The sequence below is a fragment of the Tamandua tetradactyla genome, chromosome 10 (genome assembly GCF_023851605.1).
Source record: "Tamandua tetradactyla isolate mTamTet1 chromosome 10, mTamTet1.pri, whole genome shotgun sequence".
Classification (NCBI taxonomy): domain Eukaryota; kingdom Metazoa; phylum Chordata; class Mammalia; order Pilosa; family Myrmecophagidae; genus Tamandua; species Tamandua tetradactyla.
This window is the reverse complement of record NC_135336.1, coordinates 16,605,075-16,625,626: the sequence shown is the minus strand read 5'-3', so window position 1 is coordinate 16,625,626 and position 20,552 is coordinate 16,605,075. Positions and strand designations below refer to the sequence as shown.

General features: G+C 40.0%; 3 protein-coding genes across 8 annotated transcripts in view; 2 read left to right on the top strand and 1 right to left on the bottom strand.

Moving 5' to 3' along the window:
* SENP5 (SUMO specific peptidase 5) overlaps positions 1-6,419 on the top strand; it is a 79,627-nt gene extending 73,208 nt beyond the window's left edge. For all 5 annotated transcript variants that reach the window (XM_077117956.1, XM_077117955.1, XM_077117958.1 and 2 more), the window contains exons 9-10: positions 968-1,018; positions 2,386-6,419. In XM_077117956.1, coding sequence (XP_076974071.1) covers positions 968-1,018; positions 2,386-2,496 — 162 coding nt within the window. In that variant the 3' untranslated portion in view covers positions 2,497-6,419. The remainder of the gene's footprint in view (positions 1-967; positions 1,019-2,385) is intronic.
* A 1,577-nt stretch (positions 6,420-7,996) lies between these two features.
* Positions 7,997-15,906, bottom strand: NCBP2 (nuclear cap binding protein subunit 2). 2 transcript variants are annotated; one of them, XM_077117960.1, is made up of 4 exons: positions 15,752-15,906; positions 11,581-11,627; positions 8,855-8,993; positions 7,997-8,262 (listed from the first exon to the last, which is right to left on the bottom strand). In XM_077117960.1, the coding sequence occupies exons 1-4, from the start codon at positions 15,827-15,829 to the stop codon at positions 8,191-8,193; spliced, it is 336 nt and encodes a 111-aa protein (XP_076974075.1). In that variant the 5' UTR covers positions 15,830-15,906; the 3' UTR covers positions 7,997-8,190. The 2 variants fall into 2 exon arrangements, with proteins under 2 accessions (XP_076974075.1, XP_076974074.1); XM_077117959.1 differs by having other exon boundaries at positions 11,446-11,627; positions 15,752-15,903.
* Positions 15,907-15,947: 41 nt separating this feature from the next.
* NCBP2AS2 (NCBP2 antisense 2 (head to head)) lies at positions 15,948-16,757 on the top strand. Its single transcript, XM_077117952.1, has one exon. The coding sequence runs from the start codon at positions 16,058-16,060 to the stop codon at positions 16,355-16,357; it is 300 nt and encodes a 99-aa protein (XP_076974067.1). The 5' UTR covers positions 15,948-16,057; the 3' UTR covers positions 16,358-16,757.
* The last annotated feature ends 3,795 nt before the right edge of the window (positions 16,758-20,552 follow it).

Below are 20,552 nucleotides of genomic sequence, written 5' to 3'. Positions count from 1 at the left end.
TATGGTCAGTGCTTTATAGTTTTCAATGTATTTGTGAAATATAAAGTATATTATCTTATTTGATCCTCATAACAGATCTGTTGAGTTAGGCAGATCAGTTAGGCATAAATATCAACCTTATTTCATAGTTGAGAAAACTGAAGCCTAGATTGTGACCTTCCCCCAAAGGCCATCAAAACTATGGGACTATGGAAGAGATATATCCTTTAACTCAGGTCTGTGTGGGTCACCGATACACTGCTAAAGAGCTAGGGTCTTGAAACCAACCTTTAACCCAAACTTAAAGGGGCAGGATGTGTTTATCCTTGAACTGAAGCAAATGCTGAATTTTAAACTTAGTTTAAAATTTTATGTTTTAAATAACCTAGTGTACTAGCTCAAACCAGAAATGAACTTGTAAAATTTCTGAATTTGTCTACCTAGAATATTCAGATACTCTATTAAATTTGTCAGGATCTTTCATATGCCCGCTTTGGGCAGAATTGGATAACCTGTTCTCTTACAAACATACTGTTTACCTTCATGATTTCCTCCAAACAGTTGGACAGAGTTGTATAATATGAGATGAAAAACAAAGGCTGCTAAGCAGGATTGTTACCACTGGAATATTCAGAGTCTAGGCATATATGTTTACTGATCCACAATTCCGTTTTGATTGCTTTGTCAGTGAATTGTTAGCACAGTTAATCCAAATGGGAGTTATTAAAATGGAAATTGTTTTCCCATTTCTTGTATTTAGGCAAAACGTTGTTCTATAAATTACATTTGCCACTTGATAGCCCTTTATTTGTGTATAGATACCTTCATAAAACTAGACACATAGGATAATATTAAATGAGAGTTATACACAGGCTGTCCTAGACAGACAAATTTCCTGTCTCTTGCTCATTTTTCCATAAAGCAATTTTTTTCTTATCTGAAGAGGAGTACTTCATCTTATGTAATCATCATTTTGTTTTTCCTTCAGTGTATTCCACAACAGAAAAATGACAGTGACTGTGGGGTCTTTGTGCTCCAGGTAAAAAAACAACGTTTTTCAGAATTTATAATGTTGTGAATTAAATTTGTTGGTTTTAGGCAGGAGAGACGGGAATCCCTGTGACATGAATCTGGTACCGAAATAGGCAACAGAGTACTTTTTCCTCCCTTCTTCCTTCCTTTCCTTTGTTATTATTGAGAAGTAGTATCTGCATTTTTAGATTAGGAAGAACAGCCTTTCAAGGTGAGTAATGAATGATATGTATAATCCATATCCTATCAGAGGCTTTTAGTAAGCCAAACTGTAGACTGACCCGAATTTGTTCATTTCATATGCCTGGTGTGTTAGAGTCCTCTACGGAAACAGAACCAACAGGAGATATCAGTAAATATTATGATATTTATAAAATTTGTCTCATGTGACTGTGGAGATGCCTGCATCCAAATTCCATAGAGAAGGCTACAAGCTGGGAACGCCAATGAAGGTTTTCAGTGAATTCCCCAGGAGAAGTTGGTTGGCTGAAGTAGAGGTGGAAATTCATTTTTCTGACTACTGAAATCATCACTTCTCCTTTTAAAGCCTTCAGCTGATTGGATGAGACATCTCTCATTGTTGAAAACAATCTCCTCAGTTGATTGTAGAAGTAATAGCCAAAAATGCAGTCAACTTTCTGATGATTTAAGTTCACGACTTGTCCTCAAGGCAACAATGAGGCCAATTACCTGCTTGGCCAAATGACTGGATACCATCACCTGGCCAAGTTGACACATGAACCTAACCATCATACTTGGCATTCCCAGAATTAAGTATTCTATTTTAAAAAGCCATTGGCAAGTAAGTTGAAGGTCTTTGACTTAGAATAATTGGATTTTAAATAAGGGCCATATTCAAATACTGTTCGCTCTCATTCTGTAGGTCTCCTTAGATATCTACAAGTGCTTCTGCAAATTTTCAGTTATGCACAGTTATACATTTATAAAGAAAATTATAGTATACAATTTACCAATTTAGAGATGTGCAAAGATCTTGGAAAGACAGGTTTATTCATATACCTCATGAATGTCAGGAGTTTGTAAGCAATTTGAGTTCCCTCTTAAAAGTCCCTGTTTGTTCTAGCTGCATTCTCAGCAGGTGAGCCTCTGTCAGTTGCTACTGCTTACAGTATTGGCTGGAAAAGAAAGGGACATCCCAGGCCATCCAGAAAGGGAGATCCCAGGCCATCCACTTGCCTGGAAAGTTAATTACAGTTTAGAAGTAAATGCTTTAAAACAATGTGTTTCACAGCAAGTTTAAACAAACTGTAAAATGTTGCCTTAGACCCTGTTGTTAGGTCTGCATCTGCTAAAATAACATTGTGCTGGTGCACAATTCCACATGCCACTTAAGTATTTCTGGGATCTTTGCAGTACTGCAAGTGCCTCGCCTTAGAGCAGCCTTTCCAGTTTTCACAAGAAGACATGCCCCGAGTGCGGAAGAGGATTTATAAGGAGCTGTGTGAGTGCCGGCTTATGGACTGAAACTCAACAGGGACTCTGGGAAGTCTGACCAGGTTGGAGCAGATGGTTTATTACTTGAATCTCCAGACACTTATTTGACTTTTTACAGATACTTCAGATCAGTGGTATTGGGCCACTATTGTTACCTCAGACTTATTTTTTTTTCCCTTATTCATTTCTCCAGCTACCATGAACTATTTTTTAATGTTCAGTTTGGTTTCATTTTTAATTTTATGGATTCTGTGCATCCCCCCATATTTAATATTTATTATCCAAACGCATGCATATAGACAGAGCATGCAGTGCAGAGTATTAAAAAAAAAAAAGCCTAGTAGATTTGGTGCAGCTTTTGAAACTTAGTTAGAAGTGAACTGAATACAGGTTTAAAATTTAATCCCAGAACCTAAAAATGCAAGACCTGTTTTTTGATAAAGCATAACTCAGAAGAGGAGATGTTCCCTGGGACTTAAAGGGTAGCTAGGAGTGGTTTTGATAAACCTGGTTCTGTTTGTTTTTGCCAGTAGCATCGTTCATTGACTTCCTTCTCCAAGAGAGTCTTGGAGAGTAAGATTGCATTCCCTTCTGAAGGGTGACATGAGCGTGATCATAAACTGACTTGTGTGATTCTATCTACGGAGGCACAATTGTAAGCACAGTGCCTGCTTTGGAAAGAGCTGATGTAAGGTAGGAATGTTCTCACATATCCTCTGGGATGAATAGACTCTATATGGTTGCAAAGCAAGGCAAGACTAGACAGTGATGAGAGTTAGCTGTCACCTGGTAATGGGAGACCTTCAAGCTTTCATTTGTAATACAGTTTATCTCTGCTGCCTTACAAGGTGCTGTTGCTCTCTATCACTCTGTTTTTGTATGCGAAAAAGACAGTGACCTTGGGGGCCAGTTACTTTAGCAAATGAGAGATTTCAGTCTTGGTTTTAATAGTTAGAATTTGTAAAACTTATAAAGATTTTTGCTGGGACATTGAATTCCCTGGATTTTGTTTCTGACCTTTAAAAAAAACTTAACACCCATCAAACTAGTGGTCAAATGAGAAGTCAGCCTTTATTGGAGTAATTTGCAAGTCATCACTTCCCTTTTGTTGCCTCCCATATGGAAGAAATGAAGATATATAATTCCTTTCTAATTCAAGGGCATTTAAAATGAAAACATTAAAAAATGAATGATTTATCCTTTAGGTATTTAAGACTGACCTTGGGTCTTTTGCAGGTTGGTGGGGAGGAGTAAAGAGAGAAACAAATAAAGTAGACTTCATTCCATGGGAGTGCAACAATTGTTAGAATATTTTTCTCGTATTTCTATATTGATCTCAGCAACTTGTAAGCATTCATATTTGACCTGTGCTTAGCCAACTCTGACACTCTAGCATAGGAGTTTTTTTTATTTTGCCCCTCTGTGAACCTCATCTTCTGGGGAAAGGCAGAAGTGGCCCTACTTCTACACTTAGCTATGTTAGGATTAAATGGATCTTGCATCTTTAATCTGGCCTTTTGTGACGTACTTGAAAGGAAAGGAAATAAGGAAAGATGCATGTTAAGCCAACCCAGTTATCTTTTCTCAACTGAGAGGGAAAAACAACAGATATGTATATAAGAAACTCAGAAGCTTGTACAGAAAAATACCAAGTAAATGGCAGAAAATACTTGAATTTATGCCTAGTTTGGTGTAGGGTGTTGAAAATAATAAATGTGCAGTTTAATTTGGCCCTAAGGTATGGCTGAGAGAAGGCTGATTTTTGAGGGTTGAGTCAGAACATGTTTACATGCAGGATTCTCTCATCCCCAGACATTCCAAGCACCTACACCAGTGTTTACATTGAGAAATAGCCCCAGCACTTTCCCGTCCTGAGTCCCCCAGACTCAAAGATACTACTTTGTATAAAACCAGGTCAGTATTTCTTGTGCTTCAAATCATTAAAAAGACTTTCTGAGATTAGAGGCACTTATGCTGCTACAGATAGGGTTGTGTCAGCATTACAAAATAAAATAATTCGAAGTGGAGAAAATGTCTTCTGAGGTTTTCAGACATAATTATGCAAACATGAGGCTATTCAAATTTGTATGTGAGACATTTTCCTCTGGTAATTTTTGGGTGTTTTTTTGGGGAGTACACCAAACTAGCCAGTAACTAGGTGGTCAATTCAAAATGTCTTGTACTTAAGAGCTCCAAATTTCACTTCCTCACTGATAGTCTTGCAGAAGAGACAGAAAGAACTGTGTTCCAGCAAGAATTTTAACTACTGCCCAGAGCTTGAGTTGCCATTTCCTCCTATCTGATATATGGTCATGTCACCATTGAGGCATGCAGGGATGAGCCTAGAGAACCTTAAGTGAGCTGTCCAAGTCCAGTTACTCTTTCACTGCCAGCTTAACAGGGTACCTTGAGGTGCACTGTTCAGCATGGATTAGCCTAAATATTGAGTATTTTAGTCTGTTTAAAGTATTTCTATTTGCCATTCATGAGACTTGGTCCACATATAGTTGCTTTCTCCCTTCTTTTCTTGTGATTAGGTGTAGATTCCTATTAGCCTAAGTCCTAGATTAGACTGCCCTTTATCCTCATGTTTGCAATAATGGCTTCCTTTCAACAAAGACATTTTTGAAATAAATTCTGGGCTGTTGGTTAGAGACAGGCAGTGTTTTACTGTCACTAGCTTGGCACTGAACTGCTTAGGCGCCCACAGGTAGGCAGATCTTTTACTTCTAAGGTTGAGTACAGGCTCTATACAAACTAAAAGCTACTTTATGATGTGTCTTCAGCAAGCTACCTAGTCCTCTTCATTAGCAAACTTATCAGTCTGTAGTTTCCTCTTTCCAGTGACATTTCCTTTTTTAAGATCAATAGCAATGAATGTAGATTTAATTCAACTTTTACTTAAGGTCTCTCCAGAATCAGAGAGAATCAACTTTCAGTTAACTCTTAATTGAAAAGAAGCAGTTGCCAATAGTCCCCACTTTTTAATTTTGCATTATATTTTCTACTTGCTGTTGAATATGATAACACCGTTCATCTTGAATTCAAGGTTAGAACAAAACAATAACAAATTTAACTGGGAAATAGCCAGCACTAGACTAAGCTGAGCTGCCCTTTTCCTCTCCAGTTGTGGTTCACTTCTTCTCTGGGTTAGGAGTAATGGAGGGCTCTGGGTCGGTCAGGCCCTTCAGGTGAGAAACAGTGTACTAATAGTGCAAATTAGATATATTGTTTACCTGCTGTGCTTAATTATGTAAAGAAATTGAATTCAGTGGGCAGTTACTAAACACATATTTTGTAATGTGCTATGCTCTGCCTCCTGGCCTGTAGATAATTAAGAGAATCTAAGGGATACCAACAGAGGAATGCTACTTAGTGTTCAGGTGTTACAAAAGCAGACCTAAGCTGTCCACCTAAATGGTACCTGTTGGTCAGAAAAGGAGGAATTTATTTAAAGATTGTGATCATGTAAAATTACAGTACTCAACCCTTCTAGCAAAATATTTTTTTGAAAAATAAACGAAATGCCTTTATAAACTTGTGTTCTCTTGTGTTAACATATACTGTTTGATGAGTAGTAGTTCCAGTAACACTCAAAGCTCATTTATAAACAGCAACCAGTGAAGTCCTGATCTTTAGATCAGGACTGTCCCATAGAACTTATACAGTGATGGAAATTATCTGTATCTGTATCCACTACAACAACCATGTGGATAATTAGCATTTGAAATGGGGGTAGTGTAACTAAGGAGCTGAATGTTTATTCCATAATTAAATAGCTACATGTACCTAGTATCCAAGAACTCTGAAGCAACTTTGAGTCATATCTCAAATTTTGCATTTTTGCTAAACGCTCAAAATCAGTAAGTGTCTCTGAACAGAAGCTACCTCGATGAATAAGGTGTAGAGACCTGACAAGTATACAGATCCCAGCCTGGCTACATCTGATACATCATTCACATGTTCTGTTCCTAATATTAGAATATTATGTTTGAATTTGCATCTTCTCTGGCTCAGGTCAAGTACTGAGTTGAACCAGCCCCCTCTTCTCTTCCTGTTCTAACAGGAAGGGGGAATACAGTGGAAGGACTCACACTATTGAGCATCCTCTAGCCCAAGAAAGATCAGGCCCTCTTAATCCACCCCCAATTTCTCTTGATCTCCAATCATCCAGAGCAGATTTTTTTCCTGGAAAATTATATTCTTCTATCTATAAAGAAAGAAAATTAAATTGCCAGTTGCATCTTTATCATTTGCGCAAGAACATCTCTTCCTCTATCTTCACATGAAGCCACAGCTAATTCCAGTTGTCAAATCTAAAGGAACATGCAAACTCTACAAATTCATATATATTCCAGAGTAAGGGAGTTCCAATGTCTCCTTTTATAGGTGAGGAAACAGGCACAGACAATTAGTTGGTCCAAATTTATTGAAAGGTGACCTGTCACAGAAGAGACAATTCAAATGGGAACCACTCTGTGGTTTTAAGACCCGTGGAAATCTGTGTTATGTTTACTACAAAAGAATATAAAATACGTTAATTGAAACTATAATGTAAAAAAGAAATTAGAAAAACAAATAGTATATTCTCATTAAATTAAATGTTTGCAAATGTTTCTTCCTAAACACTTAAAACTAGTGATAGCTCTTCTAAAACTTCAAATGATCGGTTTGAATTTCATGAGAAATCTAGTTGCTGTACCACAAAAGAATGATGTGCACATTAAGTTATTCTGGCCCCAACTTTCACAACCCACTTTTATCTGGGAAAATTATATTAGTGTTTTTAAGTGAGCAGCACCTCACACAAGGTATTACAGACGAATCTCGTCTTGCCTTACAAATGCACATTAAATTCTCTAGACTCTTCTAGAGATCAGCAGCTCATATTACGGCTCTGAACCTCAGCAGAATTCATTTGACATGGGGTAAAAACAAAACAGACTTCAATATAAGAATTGGCATAAAAAAGGCATTTCCTGAGAGAAGCTTATCTGATCATTTGTGTTACACATCTTCTTGATCTTCAAGCTCTTTAAACCTACTCCATTCCCAAGATAACCTGAAAATGAAAAGAATAAATCTAATGGTCCTCATAGCAACCGTCATAATTTCAAGGCAATGTTTTCCTCATTCCTTATTTCATCACATTTCCTACTAATAGGGCCCCTCTCTGGAGCATTTTAAGTTCTTGGTAATACGAATTCTGGCTTTCTTTAGGTATAACTTGTATATGTGCTTAATATCCTTCAAGTCCTGTTCCTAATATAGAGCAAGGCTATAATACCTAGCAAAACTCCATGTATTAATATTATGCAAACTTAAAAAAAAAAAAATCTAAGCCTCAGTGTAGATCATGAACTCAAATATGGTAAAATAGTTTTTAAAAAATGTTTCTAGTCTTCCTAAAAGAACTGTGATGTTTTTGACTGGCACAACATCACAGAACACAATTTTTGACCTGGTAACAGAAAATAATTCTGGTAACCTGACACATAGCCAAGATTCTAAAACTAGAATTAAAGTCATCTTTTTTTTTTTTTTTTTGGATTCTGTCCTTTATTAATTTTCAGAGAGGGAAACCATGAAGAGGCTGGTTCTAGTGCAGTAGAGGCATCGATCAAAGGCTGGTAGAAACAGGCTGGTCTGCAGACCTTCAGTATTGTTCTTCAACAAATTCAACAGGCCAAGGAGTGAGTTTTTCACCAATGGGCTCTCACCCACTCACTGGTTTTGTGCCAGTTTTCCATAGCCTCCTCTCCCAGCGTCATAGTCTTGCCGATACTCATCTCGTACCTTAATTAAAAAGAACACAAGTTATAACATAGAGAAGACTGGCACAACAACGCTTCCCCCAGACACATTAAACACTATCTTTTCAGATGTTATTGTGCAAGTATTCAAGCAGGAAGTAACTTTTTTTTGAACTGACATAAAGCTCAATTGCCTTAAAATTTATCTAACACTGTCCAGTAGTTATACCAAACAACAGATTCATACTCATCTATAAAGTATGAATCTTTTTATCATCTATAAAGCAAATGATAAAGATGCAACTGGCAATTTAATTTTCTTTCTTTATAGATATTGTCAGTTCTCAATAAATAGGGCATTCCAAAAATTGTGTACTTAAATTAGGCTCTTTAAGATACAGTGCATTTTTCTGCACCCTACTAGACGTTTCATTGCTTATGGAAATGTTTAGACTATACCATTAAATCGTTTACAAAAATAACTGACCAATCCCAATGGGTGGTTTCCAGATTTATTTCAAGCCAAGGTTACAGGCACAAAGTTATTTTCAAAAGAGTAAATACCAAATAACAAAATACTCGTCACCTGTCTGGAACCCAGGCTAAGCCTAAACCTAGAGAACCTTCTTACATACCTGGCCCCCAGACCGTCCCCGGCCATACTGCCGGCCCTCCTTAAAGCCTGCGTCCCAATCTGTGCGAATGATCCGGTCATCTAGACGAGTTCCATTTATGTACCGCATGGCATTTTCTGCATCTGCTCTTGAATAGTACCTAAAGTGTAATATTAAGGAACACTCTATAGCATTTTAACAAATGCTCTTGGAAATAGAAAAGGCAACATCCAAATGAAGCTGAGTTGTAGGAAAAAGTACACAAACTAACGCAGATGGAATTCAAAGATAACATTAATTTGGCTTACACAGGCCTGTTTGAAGTTCAGAAGCACTTAAGGAGTCAAATATTTATCCATGTGGCAACACTGATTCTGACTTCCTGGATAGTCCTGTTAACAATTATTTGGTCCCACTGTCCCCATGTTTTGGCTTGCAAAATGTTCAGTGCAGGTTTAGACCAGAAACTGCACAAAGAGCCTTATCCAAAAAAACCTCGACATCCAAAGTGGGAGCTCTGTATCAAGAACAATCTTTAAAAAAGAGGGCCATAGTACAGATGGAATTGCTACTGCATTTCACTAGAAGAAAAAACTCAACATAGTATTCAGATTACTAGCTCCCAAACTACTGAATCAGATGTACTAAATCTATCTCTGGTTGGTGTTTTTAAAAATCTCTGTGAACAATTACGATTCAGTACTGGGCTTAGAAAATACTGATCTAGATTTTCTTGCCTATAATTACACAGATAGGTAAACAGTTCCTGAAATTCCAGTATCCAACACCTACACAATGCCCAGCACAGAGTAAGCATTCAGTAATTTTTTGTTGAATGAATTAAATGAGTGCTAGAAGGACGAACAGAAAAAAGCCCAGTGGTAAATGGTAGCTTCTTTCAGGCATTTGCCATTATGATTACTGATATCTGACCTAAGGCAAATATGCAGAAACATTGGTTTTCAGATACTTTGAATGTCAACACCAAATTACAAAATTGTCAGGGACTATCAATTGGGCGGATTTTCTTAGACTTTTCTTTTTTCATGGTTTTCCTTGATGTGAAGTATTTTATGCAATTGCTAATAGAGGCAAAAGCAAAATCTGGGCCATCTTGTCCCTTGTGTCTGGAGGGAGAATAAAAAGAAGCTGGCTGAACCCAGAAATACCAAAAGCAAAAGTGAGATGTTACGGTTTCAGGTTCACGTTGATAAAGCATATTTCTCTCCTTTTCAAGGCCCACATTAAGACAATAAAAAACAAATATGAACCTAAAGAATGGAAGACAACATTAGCAGACAAGAACCTCAACAGAAGCTGATGGAAGAGTGCTAATGGATGAAATTAAAGTCACCATTTGAAATACTGTTGAAAGGGCTCAGAGAAGGAGAAAGCAATCCCAGAAAACTCTCACTCAAAGCTGAGTAAGAATTGAGGCTGCAAGATACATAGGTGGTTTAGAGGTAGAATGCTCGCCTGCCATGTGGGAGACCCAGTTCAATTCCCAGCCCATGTACCCCGCCTCCCCCCCGCCCCCAAAAGTGAGGCAGTGTTTAATTAAAGGTGTCTCTAAGTGGGAAGAAGACCTACAAGCAGGGAGGCATTACTCTCAGGCAAATTTAAAAAAAATTAAAGTGTTCTAAATGAACTGTCTTAGGCACAACCAGTGCAGTGTTTATGATTTTAGCAGGTCAAAATAAAATCCTTTTTCATTCTGACATTTGGGAAACCCACATATAGCAAAGGCAAGCCAGCAACTTGGGAGAGAAGCCCTGCAGAGGTCCACAGTCTTCTTTTCCCTAATTATGAATGGAAACCCAGGGATCACCAGACGTTTTAGGAAAATTTACAGCAAAAAATACAGTCAAAAAAGAAAAGCAGGCTGTGACCCTAGATAGGTAAGGGAACACAGGAAAAAGAAGAAGAAAAAAAAAAAACCAAAAGATCAAGTGTGGGAAATTTCTCAGCATAGAAAACAAAATGGCAAATAAATAAACAAATGAGACCCAAAGGATAAATCTAGGTCTAATACTTAAAAAAAGAGAATGAAAAGGATCACAAGCATGGTTTCGATGTATAAAATCAATCAATATACTACATCTACAAAATGAAATACTATATAGCCATTTAAAAAACAGTAGACCTATATGTACTAACTCAGAACTTCTGAGGTAAGTGAGAAAAAAAGGGTGACACGGAGTATGCTACCACACATCCATATTGCTTCCGGCCAGACACCCAGAGACTGGTAACCAGGGCAGGAAGTTAGAGGTTTGTAGTGCTATGAAAAGACAGTATTTTCACTACACCCTTTGGACTTTTTTTTTAAAACCATGGACATATACTCAAAAGATTGTTTTTCTTAAAGAATCAATTATAAACAAAACACAGATTTCATTACAAAACAGAGAATAAATGTCACCAGATTTGACATCATAAGCATGTACACACATCAGATAGAAGGCAGGAAGTACATGAGGGAAGGAGAGGGAGAGATGTGCAGGATAATAAGTTCAGATTCTCACTTATTTAAACAGGCAACAATCATTCTTAACTCTGTGGAGTTGCTACACTCTGGTTCAGCAGCTACATTAGAGACACAGGAAGGATACTCTACAAAACAGAATCCACAAGCTGTTTTTTTCATTTTATCTAGGCCCATAATGATTTTCTTTATGTCACCACTTTTGCTGAAAAGTTCATAGATTTGTTCTTCAGTTGTGTAGAAGGAAAGATTTCCAACATACAATGTACAGCTTTTCTTCAGTAACTTCTCTTGTTCTTCATTGTCACCCTAAGAATTGAGAAAAAGGTAAGCAATACAATTTACAAAGGGCCCTGTTTAAATAATATTCCAATTTTTCATTATTTCTTATTTTTCATTAAATTTTCATTAAATATGAAAACTTTTCATTAATTCTGATTGGGGAATTAGCTTCTCTCTTCATCCCACTGCACAAATCCCTTGCAAAAAAAGAAGAGGGTTCACACTCTACATAGTGCTTATGGAAGGTCCAGGCAGCTTTTAGTAGCGCGTCAAGGCCACAAGCAACCTGCCTTCCACTACACTGTATTGCCAAGCTTAAAATCCAAATCTTGAGCCAATATGTGAGAAAACGCTCTCTTATCCTCTGCAGCAAAAAATAAACGACTTTCTAGAGATAGGGTTCTCCTTATAATGCTCTTAGAAATGCACAAAGCAGCAACTGCTTAGATGATCACATGCTCAAATAATTTTCTGAGCTTAGAAGAAAATACAGTAATCACTAAAATCAAGAGATGTCACTTTCTGGGCTTCCTAATTTAGGAGCCAAAATGAAGCCAGAGACAGGACTATAACTTGGTTTCAGCAAAAATACCTGACAATTCCTGAGGACAACAGGGCTACTCATGGCAATTTAGGTATCTTTACAGAAACCAGTGTGGCAGTTCCTGGACTTCCTTTTCTACCCTCTACATTAAGAAGGACAAATGCTGATTAAATAAGAACCTCACCAGCTGACCTACTCTCAGGCCCTTCTGATCCAGATAGGGCTTTAACATCAACCATACTACTGTGTGGATTTAAGGTGACTTCTTAAACCTAATGGTGGTATTACTGCTTACAAAGCATAAGCTGAGTGGACCCATTATCAATTCCCCACAGAGCTCTTTCTTCAGAGCCCTTCTTTCTTCATTTACTACTCCCTAAGTAAGGCTGCCCAGTTCTTCCATTCTGAAAATATGACCTTGCGTTATTTGTTTCTGAATGCTTTGTAGGAGCATTCAGAGTAATAGATCTCATGATCACATTCAGTGACAGAGAAACAGGTAAATCATATAAACTCACATCAAAAGAAAACTGATTAAATAAATTATGGCACATCAGGCCTCGCTTTCCCTAAGCCCGACTCTGCAAGTGAAATCACTGCCCTCCCTGCTACGTGGGACATGACATCGAGGGTCAAAGTCTCCCTGGTGGCATGGGAGATGACTCCCAGGGATGAGTCTGGCCCTGGCACTGTGGGATCAACAATTCCATCCTGACCAAAAGGGGGAAAAGACGTATAACTAATAAAAGTATCAGTGGCTGAGAGAGTTCAAATACAGTCGAGAGGCTACTCTGTGGTCACTCTTAGGTAAGCTTCAATTAGACATTGCTACCTATCATAACTTGCCAAACCCCAACCAAAACCATTCCAACCAATCCTAAAGAACACTTGGGGCAATATATAAGATTCTACAAAGATTCCACACTGGGGGTAACTTTCCAGAAAACTACAATCCAGATGGGTCGCAGGACCAGATAAGTCCTGAAACCTAGAGGGCCCAGCCTCTCCAGAACATCAGATAGTTCCATCTCCCTACCCTATATTATTAATAATCTCTTCCAACATGAAAAAGTTATAATAGCCATAGCCCAAATACCCCTAATGAGTGGGATAGAAAGATTAAAGGTGATGGTGGAGTTATACAGAGAAGGTAGGGTTTAACAACAAATGATTTCTGAATCACTGATTATTTCTTTTTAATCTCCAGTATCTTGAAGCAGCTGTGGAATTGTAACCCATACTAAACTCTGAAATCTATTCTACAACTAATTATGCTGTGCTTTGAAATTTATTACTTTTTTGTATATATATATTTTTCACACAAAAAAAGTTGATTGTGATGATAAAATATTTATTCCTTCTAGTCTCCTATGTTCTGGAGCAGTTAGAATGAAAAATCTGAGATAATGGTATGGCAACTCATGACAAACTCTGGGATGTGTCCTGTAACTACTTGTTTGAAGAGTGCTTTGAAAACTATTGCTTTTTTCTTTCTTTGTTTTGTATAAATGTTATACAATAAAAAAGTTAAATAAATATGGCACATCAAATATGTATCCCCTAGAAAAATGCACAGCCTCATGCAATATGGAACATTTCCAAGATGAAGTGCAAAGTGAAAAAGTGAAAAGTGCAAAGCGAAAAAAGAAAATCAATGAAAACAGTATGTTCCAACTTATTAAGTCTGAATATACACAAGTATCACACACAAGAAACTGGTAACTATGTCTGAATCTGGGAGAAGCAGAGATTTTATGTATATGTTAAATCATTCAGTTCTCAGAACTGTATGAAGAAGGTCCTAATTTATCATACTCATTTTACATAAGAGGAAAAACACAATTAAGTAACTTGTCCAAGGTTCAACAGCTACTCAGTAGTTGTAGCTGGAATTCAAACCCACTCTTACCTCAATCCCATACTACCCTTAAAAGCCCACAGAACTCCTGGGATGAGCCGGCACTCAGCACCATAGGATTGAGAGAGCCTTCTTGACCAAAAGGGGGAAGAGAGGAATGAGACAAAATAAAGTTTCAACGGCTGAGAGATTTCAGAGTCGAGAGGTTACCCTGAAGGTTATTCTTATGCATTATCTAGTAGATACTGTGTTCCAGTAGCCTTGATTCCTGAAAACAATTGTATAACTATATAGTTTTTACAATGTGACTGTGTGATTTATCCAGGGTATGGACAGGTGAGTAAAAAAAATACGGACAAAGAATGAATAAATAATGGAGGGGGGTAAAGGGTAAAATAAAAAGTTGGGCATACTGAAATACTAGTGGTCAATAAGAGGGAGGAGGAATGTATGAGCTTTTTCTTTTTATTTCATTTTCTGGAGTGATGCAAATGTTCTAAAACGATCATGGTGATGAATACACAGTTATGTGATAAAAAATCCGTACAAAAATCATTCTATGTTAAAAACAGGTTTTCAGAACTTTGAAATAAAACATTAGGAAAAGTAAAATCACTTTATATTACTGTTATATGTTAAAAATTACAGTAAGGAGGCATTTCCTTTTTTCTGCTGTTCTCACATGTAAGTAATGTCAAACTAATGGCCTATGGCTTAAGACAACAGTGGTGTAAGTATTTACTTAAGGTATATTAGTGTGTATTCCATTCAGGGAACACTCGAAATTCCACCTGGCAGTACTGTACTACTATCCAATCAAAGCAACAGGCTTTAGACTGTAGAGATGAGTAATAGCAAAAGTCGAATACTTTCAGTTTTAATCTTGCAGGATGGTTTAAATTCAAGATACTTATGATGTGAAACTTTGTAAAATAATGAGAACTGTAAAAGTGGTGGAAATGGAAATCATGCTGGCACACAGTAAACATTAAAAACTGCTGACCTTTACAATCACTACTAGATGGTTGAGAGCTCTTAGGGTGAGGTAACTGTCTCCCCCCTCCCCCTAGGGCTTAGCTAAAAGCTAAATGTTTACTAGATAACTGGATTGGTAAATCCACCCCACCACTACCACCGCCTTACACATGTCCTTTGTTGATAACGAAAAGTCCAGCATGAATAAATACTGCAGGCTCTCCTTTTCCACAAAAATCTTCTCTGACACTGCCCAATATAAAATGTCCCTCCCGCAAATCAGCAGTTCTCTGATCTTGACACCCAGACATCCTCAACGTGCCTAGCTAGGCTGGTCCATCTCTTTACACGGACAACTCCATGTGGTGGGGGATGCCGCAGGGTTCAAGTTTTATCTCCCACCACTGAGAACACTGTAAGACCTTCCTACTAGACAAAGGAAAGGACCCAAAATGCCAAAGGGCATTGTTTCGGTAATCTAGATTAAGAAAAAAGAAAAGCCCCGATATCTGGGTCAGGAAGGCGTCTCCGCGTACAAGGAGCAAATGCAGAACTGAGAAAGCGAGCCTCGAACTCCCTTTCTATGAGAGGAAATAGCTTCAGTGATAACCAAACGCCCTACCGAATCCATTTCCTGTCTCCCCAGGCCGCACTATGGCCTTACTTCAATATGAGGGACAGCATCAGGGTGGAAGACACAACAACGAGACAGGGCAAATCGTTTCTCAGAGTACTGGCCCAGGGTCCTCCCTCTCGTGGCCCGGCCTCCCTTACCCGGAAGTGCTGGTCCCGGTATTGGCTCAACTCCACGTAGGAGTCGCTGCGCAGCGCCTTCAGAAATCCGCTAGACATAGTGCACGGAGGTGAATAAGGACGCTGCGACGCCGGGAACAAGGTGGCCGAGGCGGAGCCGGAACCGGAAATGCGTATGGTGGATGCAGAAAGCGGAAATCCCAGGCCCAATCCAAGCGCGTCAGTGTCGTCATCAGGTTGCGCCGATGCAGGACGCGGTCCTTGTTGGGAGTCGCCGATGAGAAAGCGTGCGCTGTGTGCTCCGGGTTCCGGGGCGCTCCGGGTAGGATGGTTCTTCGGCGGCTACTGGTTTCCTTGCTGAACAGCTCGCAACTGGTGGAGCGTCTGTCCGAGTCGCGGCCCATCCGGCGTGCGGCGCAACTCACGGCTTTCGCACTGTTGCAGGCCCAGCTGCGCGGTCAGGACGCAGTCCGCCGCCTCCGGGGCCTCAAGGCTGGGCCCGCGAACTCCCTGGGCTGCCGTGCTGCCCGCTTCAAAGACACCTTCACCCAGGAACTGCGCCGCGGCCTTCGGGACCGCCCGGGGTCACCACCAGGTAGCCAAAGAGGCCCGGGCTCAGAACCCTAAGCCCGGGCTTGGCCGAGTCGAGATCACCTACTTTCCCTTCTGGGCTCTACATCAACCTCGACATTGAAGCACTGCGCACGGCCCCGAAATCTGACTACAGGGTCCCACTCATGGGAAGGCCCAGACCAAACCGACAAGCGTGTTGAAACCCTTTGATCGGACCGATACAATATGGGGAAAGACGCCGAAGCCCGACGGGTAAAGATAGGCCAGGCCCAGATACAAGACATACAGAGAGCCACAGCCTGAAAGAGATCCTGCTCTCTGCAGATGAGACCGAAATTCTTGATAGATGCTGCTGCATCTACACTGGTACAGCCCGGCACTCTTCCAAAGAAGATTACTGACGGAAAGACAACCCTGCAGCTGCCAAAATACCCTGATTAAATGTGTGAGCTGATGAATGGGCCTGAGTGTGATACTTCTCAGGCAGGATGGATTAGGAATCCTGGGGGCTGTAGGTCCGTGGTAATAGTAAACACATATTGAGTGCTTGCTTTGTTGGTAACTTGCTAAGTGCATCTGAACATGTAAGGAAATGGAGGCTACTTGTAAGTTGCCAAACATCTTACAGAGTGGTTTGTGAACACAGGCACTTGTCTCCAGGGCCTCAGTCCTTAATTATAGTTTCTTTGCCCTTACCCTGACCCTCAATGCTTGCCTATACCCATCAGCACCAGCCCCTGGAACAAGCTGCCTGGGTTCTTACTCCCCCATTTTAGAGAGTAAGGGATACAGACTAGGACTGTTCCAGCTAATGGGCCTATGATTAAGAAATCAATTGTATACAGAAGTACCCTGTCTTTGGGGCTTCTAGCTGAATTTCTGGTAATCACTTATTAGGCTACTTCATTAATCGTGTAATCGAGAAAGCTTGAAGGCACAGGAAAGGCTTTTAGGCTGGTGGCCACACAGAATTTAATACCTAAGCTTTTCTCTCAGTCATGAAGAGTCTACCCTGGGAATTTCAAACTCATGACCCTGGAGTACAAGCAATAAATGGGGAGGGCAGTGTTACCAAGTGGAGAGTCTCTAACCCATCCAGGGTGGGTATTGGCTTCTCAGTGCCAGCTGGGTTTTGTTGGGTGGGGTTGTGGTAGTGCTGGATCGTATGGTTTTTCAGAAGCTGGAAATTATGTTTTGTAGGAAAAATCTGATTTCTAGAGTATTGACAAAAACATTTATTACTTCACATGTAACAAAATAGCCATTGGCTACCATTTTTACTACCTTAGCTTTGGCCTTGCTTTGTCTTTTACAAATGAAGTAGAGGTTCCAGTCCTGGTGCTACACGGTTTTTGGATATAAAGGCTATCCAGCTATGTATTGTAATTAGTATTGCTTTCATGCAGACAGTCCTGCTTTTTACTTTTATAGGTTTCTGTATCAGTATCATTTTAGCAGCTCTTTCTAAGAGTAGGATCCTTCTTGCCACCTTCATTATCTCCATTATTAAGAAGATGAGTCATGGGCTGCCACCACTGACACCATCAGTTGATCCTCCTCTTACAGATCCCCTCCTAAACCTGTATCAGGTCCTCTCTGGGAATAGACCCAGTGATTACTTTGAGAGGCATAAAAAGATGCTCTTCAAATAATACTGCCAGATGTGTTTGAAACCTGAAAGCTTTCACAAGTGACAAAGCTTTCCATTCTGCCCTGGATACCTACCGGAGTGGCTGGCTGAGCATATCCTGGCTTGCCTACAAGGTGTATTTTCAACAATTTTCTCTTCTCTGGCGATAGGGGATTGGTTTGAGGTTTGCAATCAGATGCAGACTCCTAGGAATTCATATTCAAGACAACGAATTATTGGTAGCCATGTTAGTGACTAACTAAAAAGAAAGCCCTGAATTACCTACTGCCAAGGGATCCTGATTCTGCCCTTATCAAGTCTTAGTTGTGTGACTCTAGATTTTAGGATATAACACAGTATCCTTATAACAGATTTTCCTTTTTCAGGTTAGTTACAATCAAAAGAGCATTAACTAAACTAGTAAACGTCCCACTGAAAAAATGAAGCATAAATTGAAAATACACCAGAAAAAAAGGAGAACAACTCTCCACCCAGTAAGTCACTTAAAGTGGATATGCCCGAAGGATCCTTAGGGTATTGGCTTTTTGGAGGATAATGGTGACTGAAGAGTTTACAGTCAAAAGCAGGAGAGGAGAAGGTTAAAATTGTGTCTAAATTGGCCCTGTTTGCTTTGACCTGAGAAGGTCAAAGAAGGTATTCTAGGTCCTGCTCCATCCATACTTGAAAGGAATATATCTTTTCAGTTACAAATAGAATTGTTCTATCTACTCTTGTTCTCCACTTTCCCAATGGCGTATTCTGATTTGGCATCCCACCCTCCTGCCTTTCTATCAGAAGGGCTATTACATCCTCTCTGATGCCAGACGCCCCACTCTCCTAATGACCAAAGTCCTGGTTTGACCTCCTCCTATCAAAGTTGCTATCAAAGCTCCCTCTTCAGGACTAGAGGTGACGCCCCCTGGCAGTGGGGAGCCTGAGAAACTTGCCCTGCCTGCTGCCTCTATCTCTTTGGTCTCTGGATATCAGAACAGCAGACTATTAGCAGTCCCCAGCCCAACCCCTTACCCCCAATATAAACAAGCGCACAAAAGGAGAAGCAGTAAGGAAGTAATGAAGCTTCCAGATGCAGATTGGCTATTTGGTAAGAAAGGAAAGAAAAGGGGGCAGTTCTTTATTTTCCCTGGAAGAACTTGTATAAGAACTAATTTCCTTCTATTTTTTTTTCAGATAGAGAAAACTGGGTCCATCTTTTCTGCTCTAGCAAGAGGTGATTTCATTCCCATCTAGCTTCATTGGAGGGGCAGCCTCCCATGTTTATAGTCAGTAGCCTGTCATTCCACCATTACCTTATTGATGAAGAAACAGACCAAATTCTTCCCAGCATCCCTTTCCAAGCTCTTCTAAGTCCTGACGAAAGATGGAGGGAAGCAGCTCACCCACTATACCACAGACCAATTAAGACTCATCACTTGATGCTGGAGAAATACCAACACTTTACAGACAGATATACAATCTACATGGACTGCCACAAGAACAATTCCTCCAGGGAATTCTGAGGGTGTGAACCCAATTGCAGGGGAAGGGACAGGCAAAAGTGCCAAGAATCCCAGAGGACAGTTTGGAGTCCCAGGATCTGGAGTGTCTTCAAGGTGACACGTGATTTAATAGCCATAGGGCAGAAAGCCATCTTTGGCTGCAAAATAGACAAGTGGTCATCAATGCCAGATGGGATGATAAGCAATAGAGGTATGAAGACAAATCAGAAAAGCAAAGCACGAGAACAATGAAGTGTCATGATGGGTATAATAAAATTCCAAGGAGGGAAATATCTTGTGTTGTACTACAGCCAACTCATACTGGCTCATGAGATCAGACTGTTGACATTTTGTCCCAACTCTTAGTTCAATGGTATCATATTGGTAGCTTGAATTGACTGTGGAGAAAATATTTACACCATGGAAATTAGCAAATGCTCCAAATCAGGGTCCCCACAGTCACACTCCAAAAAAAAGAGTTAGTTGTTAAGCATCTGCCAGCACATCAGACTTTCCTCTTCCTCAGTGGTGCTGAGTCTGAAGGAAGAGGTGACGCTAGAGCAGCAGCCATAGAGCAGCATGCCTGCAGTGGGTGTTGCTCTAAGGTGACTAAGGCTTTGGCCAGAATGCAGAACTTGAAAAGTACTCAGGTTTGGTCTTTTTCAAAGGTTTGGTTTCCTGTCTGTGCTAATCTCCAGGTCGCTCATCTTCCCTGTGACTTGGGTGCCTCTTGTTTTCATTTGGGATGGTAGGAGCATGAGGAAGGAGAATGAAAACAGTCTTAGGCATGACCACAGCTTCTCAAGCTCCCAGTAGCCAGGGTGGAGGGTACCCTCTGTTGTGGGGAGAAACCTGCCTAGTGATGTTGGTTTGTCATGGAGTTTGCTCTCTAGCCTCTGAATTCGGAGAGTGACAGACCACATATAAGAAGAAAGACCTCTGGGAGCGCCAAGTTGTCCTCAAGTGCTGTCAGATACTGAATGAGCCCTACAGGTTTTCTGCTCCCGCAGCAGGCAGAGGGCCTAAACAGACAGCAATACTGAGGAGGGAGAACATCTGGGCACCTAATCTGGGAAAATGATTCTCAAGGGGCAAGGCACAGAAATGTCCAGAGTTTCCCACC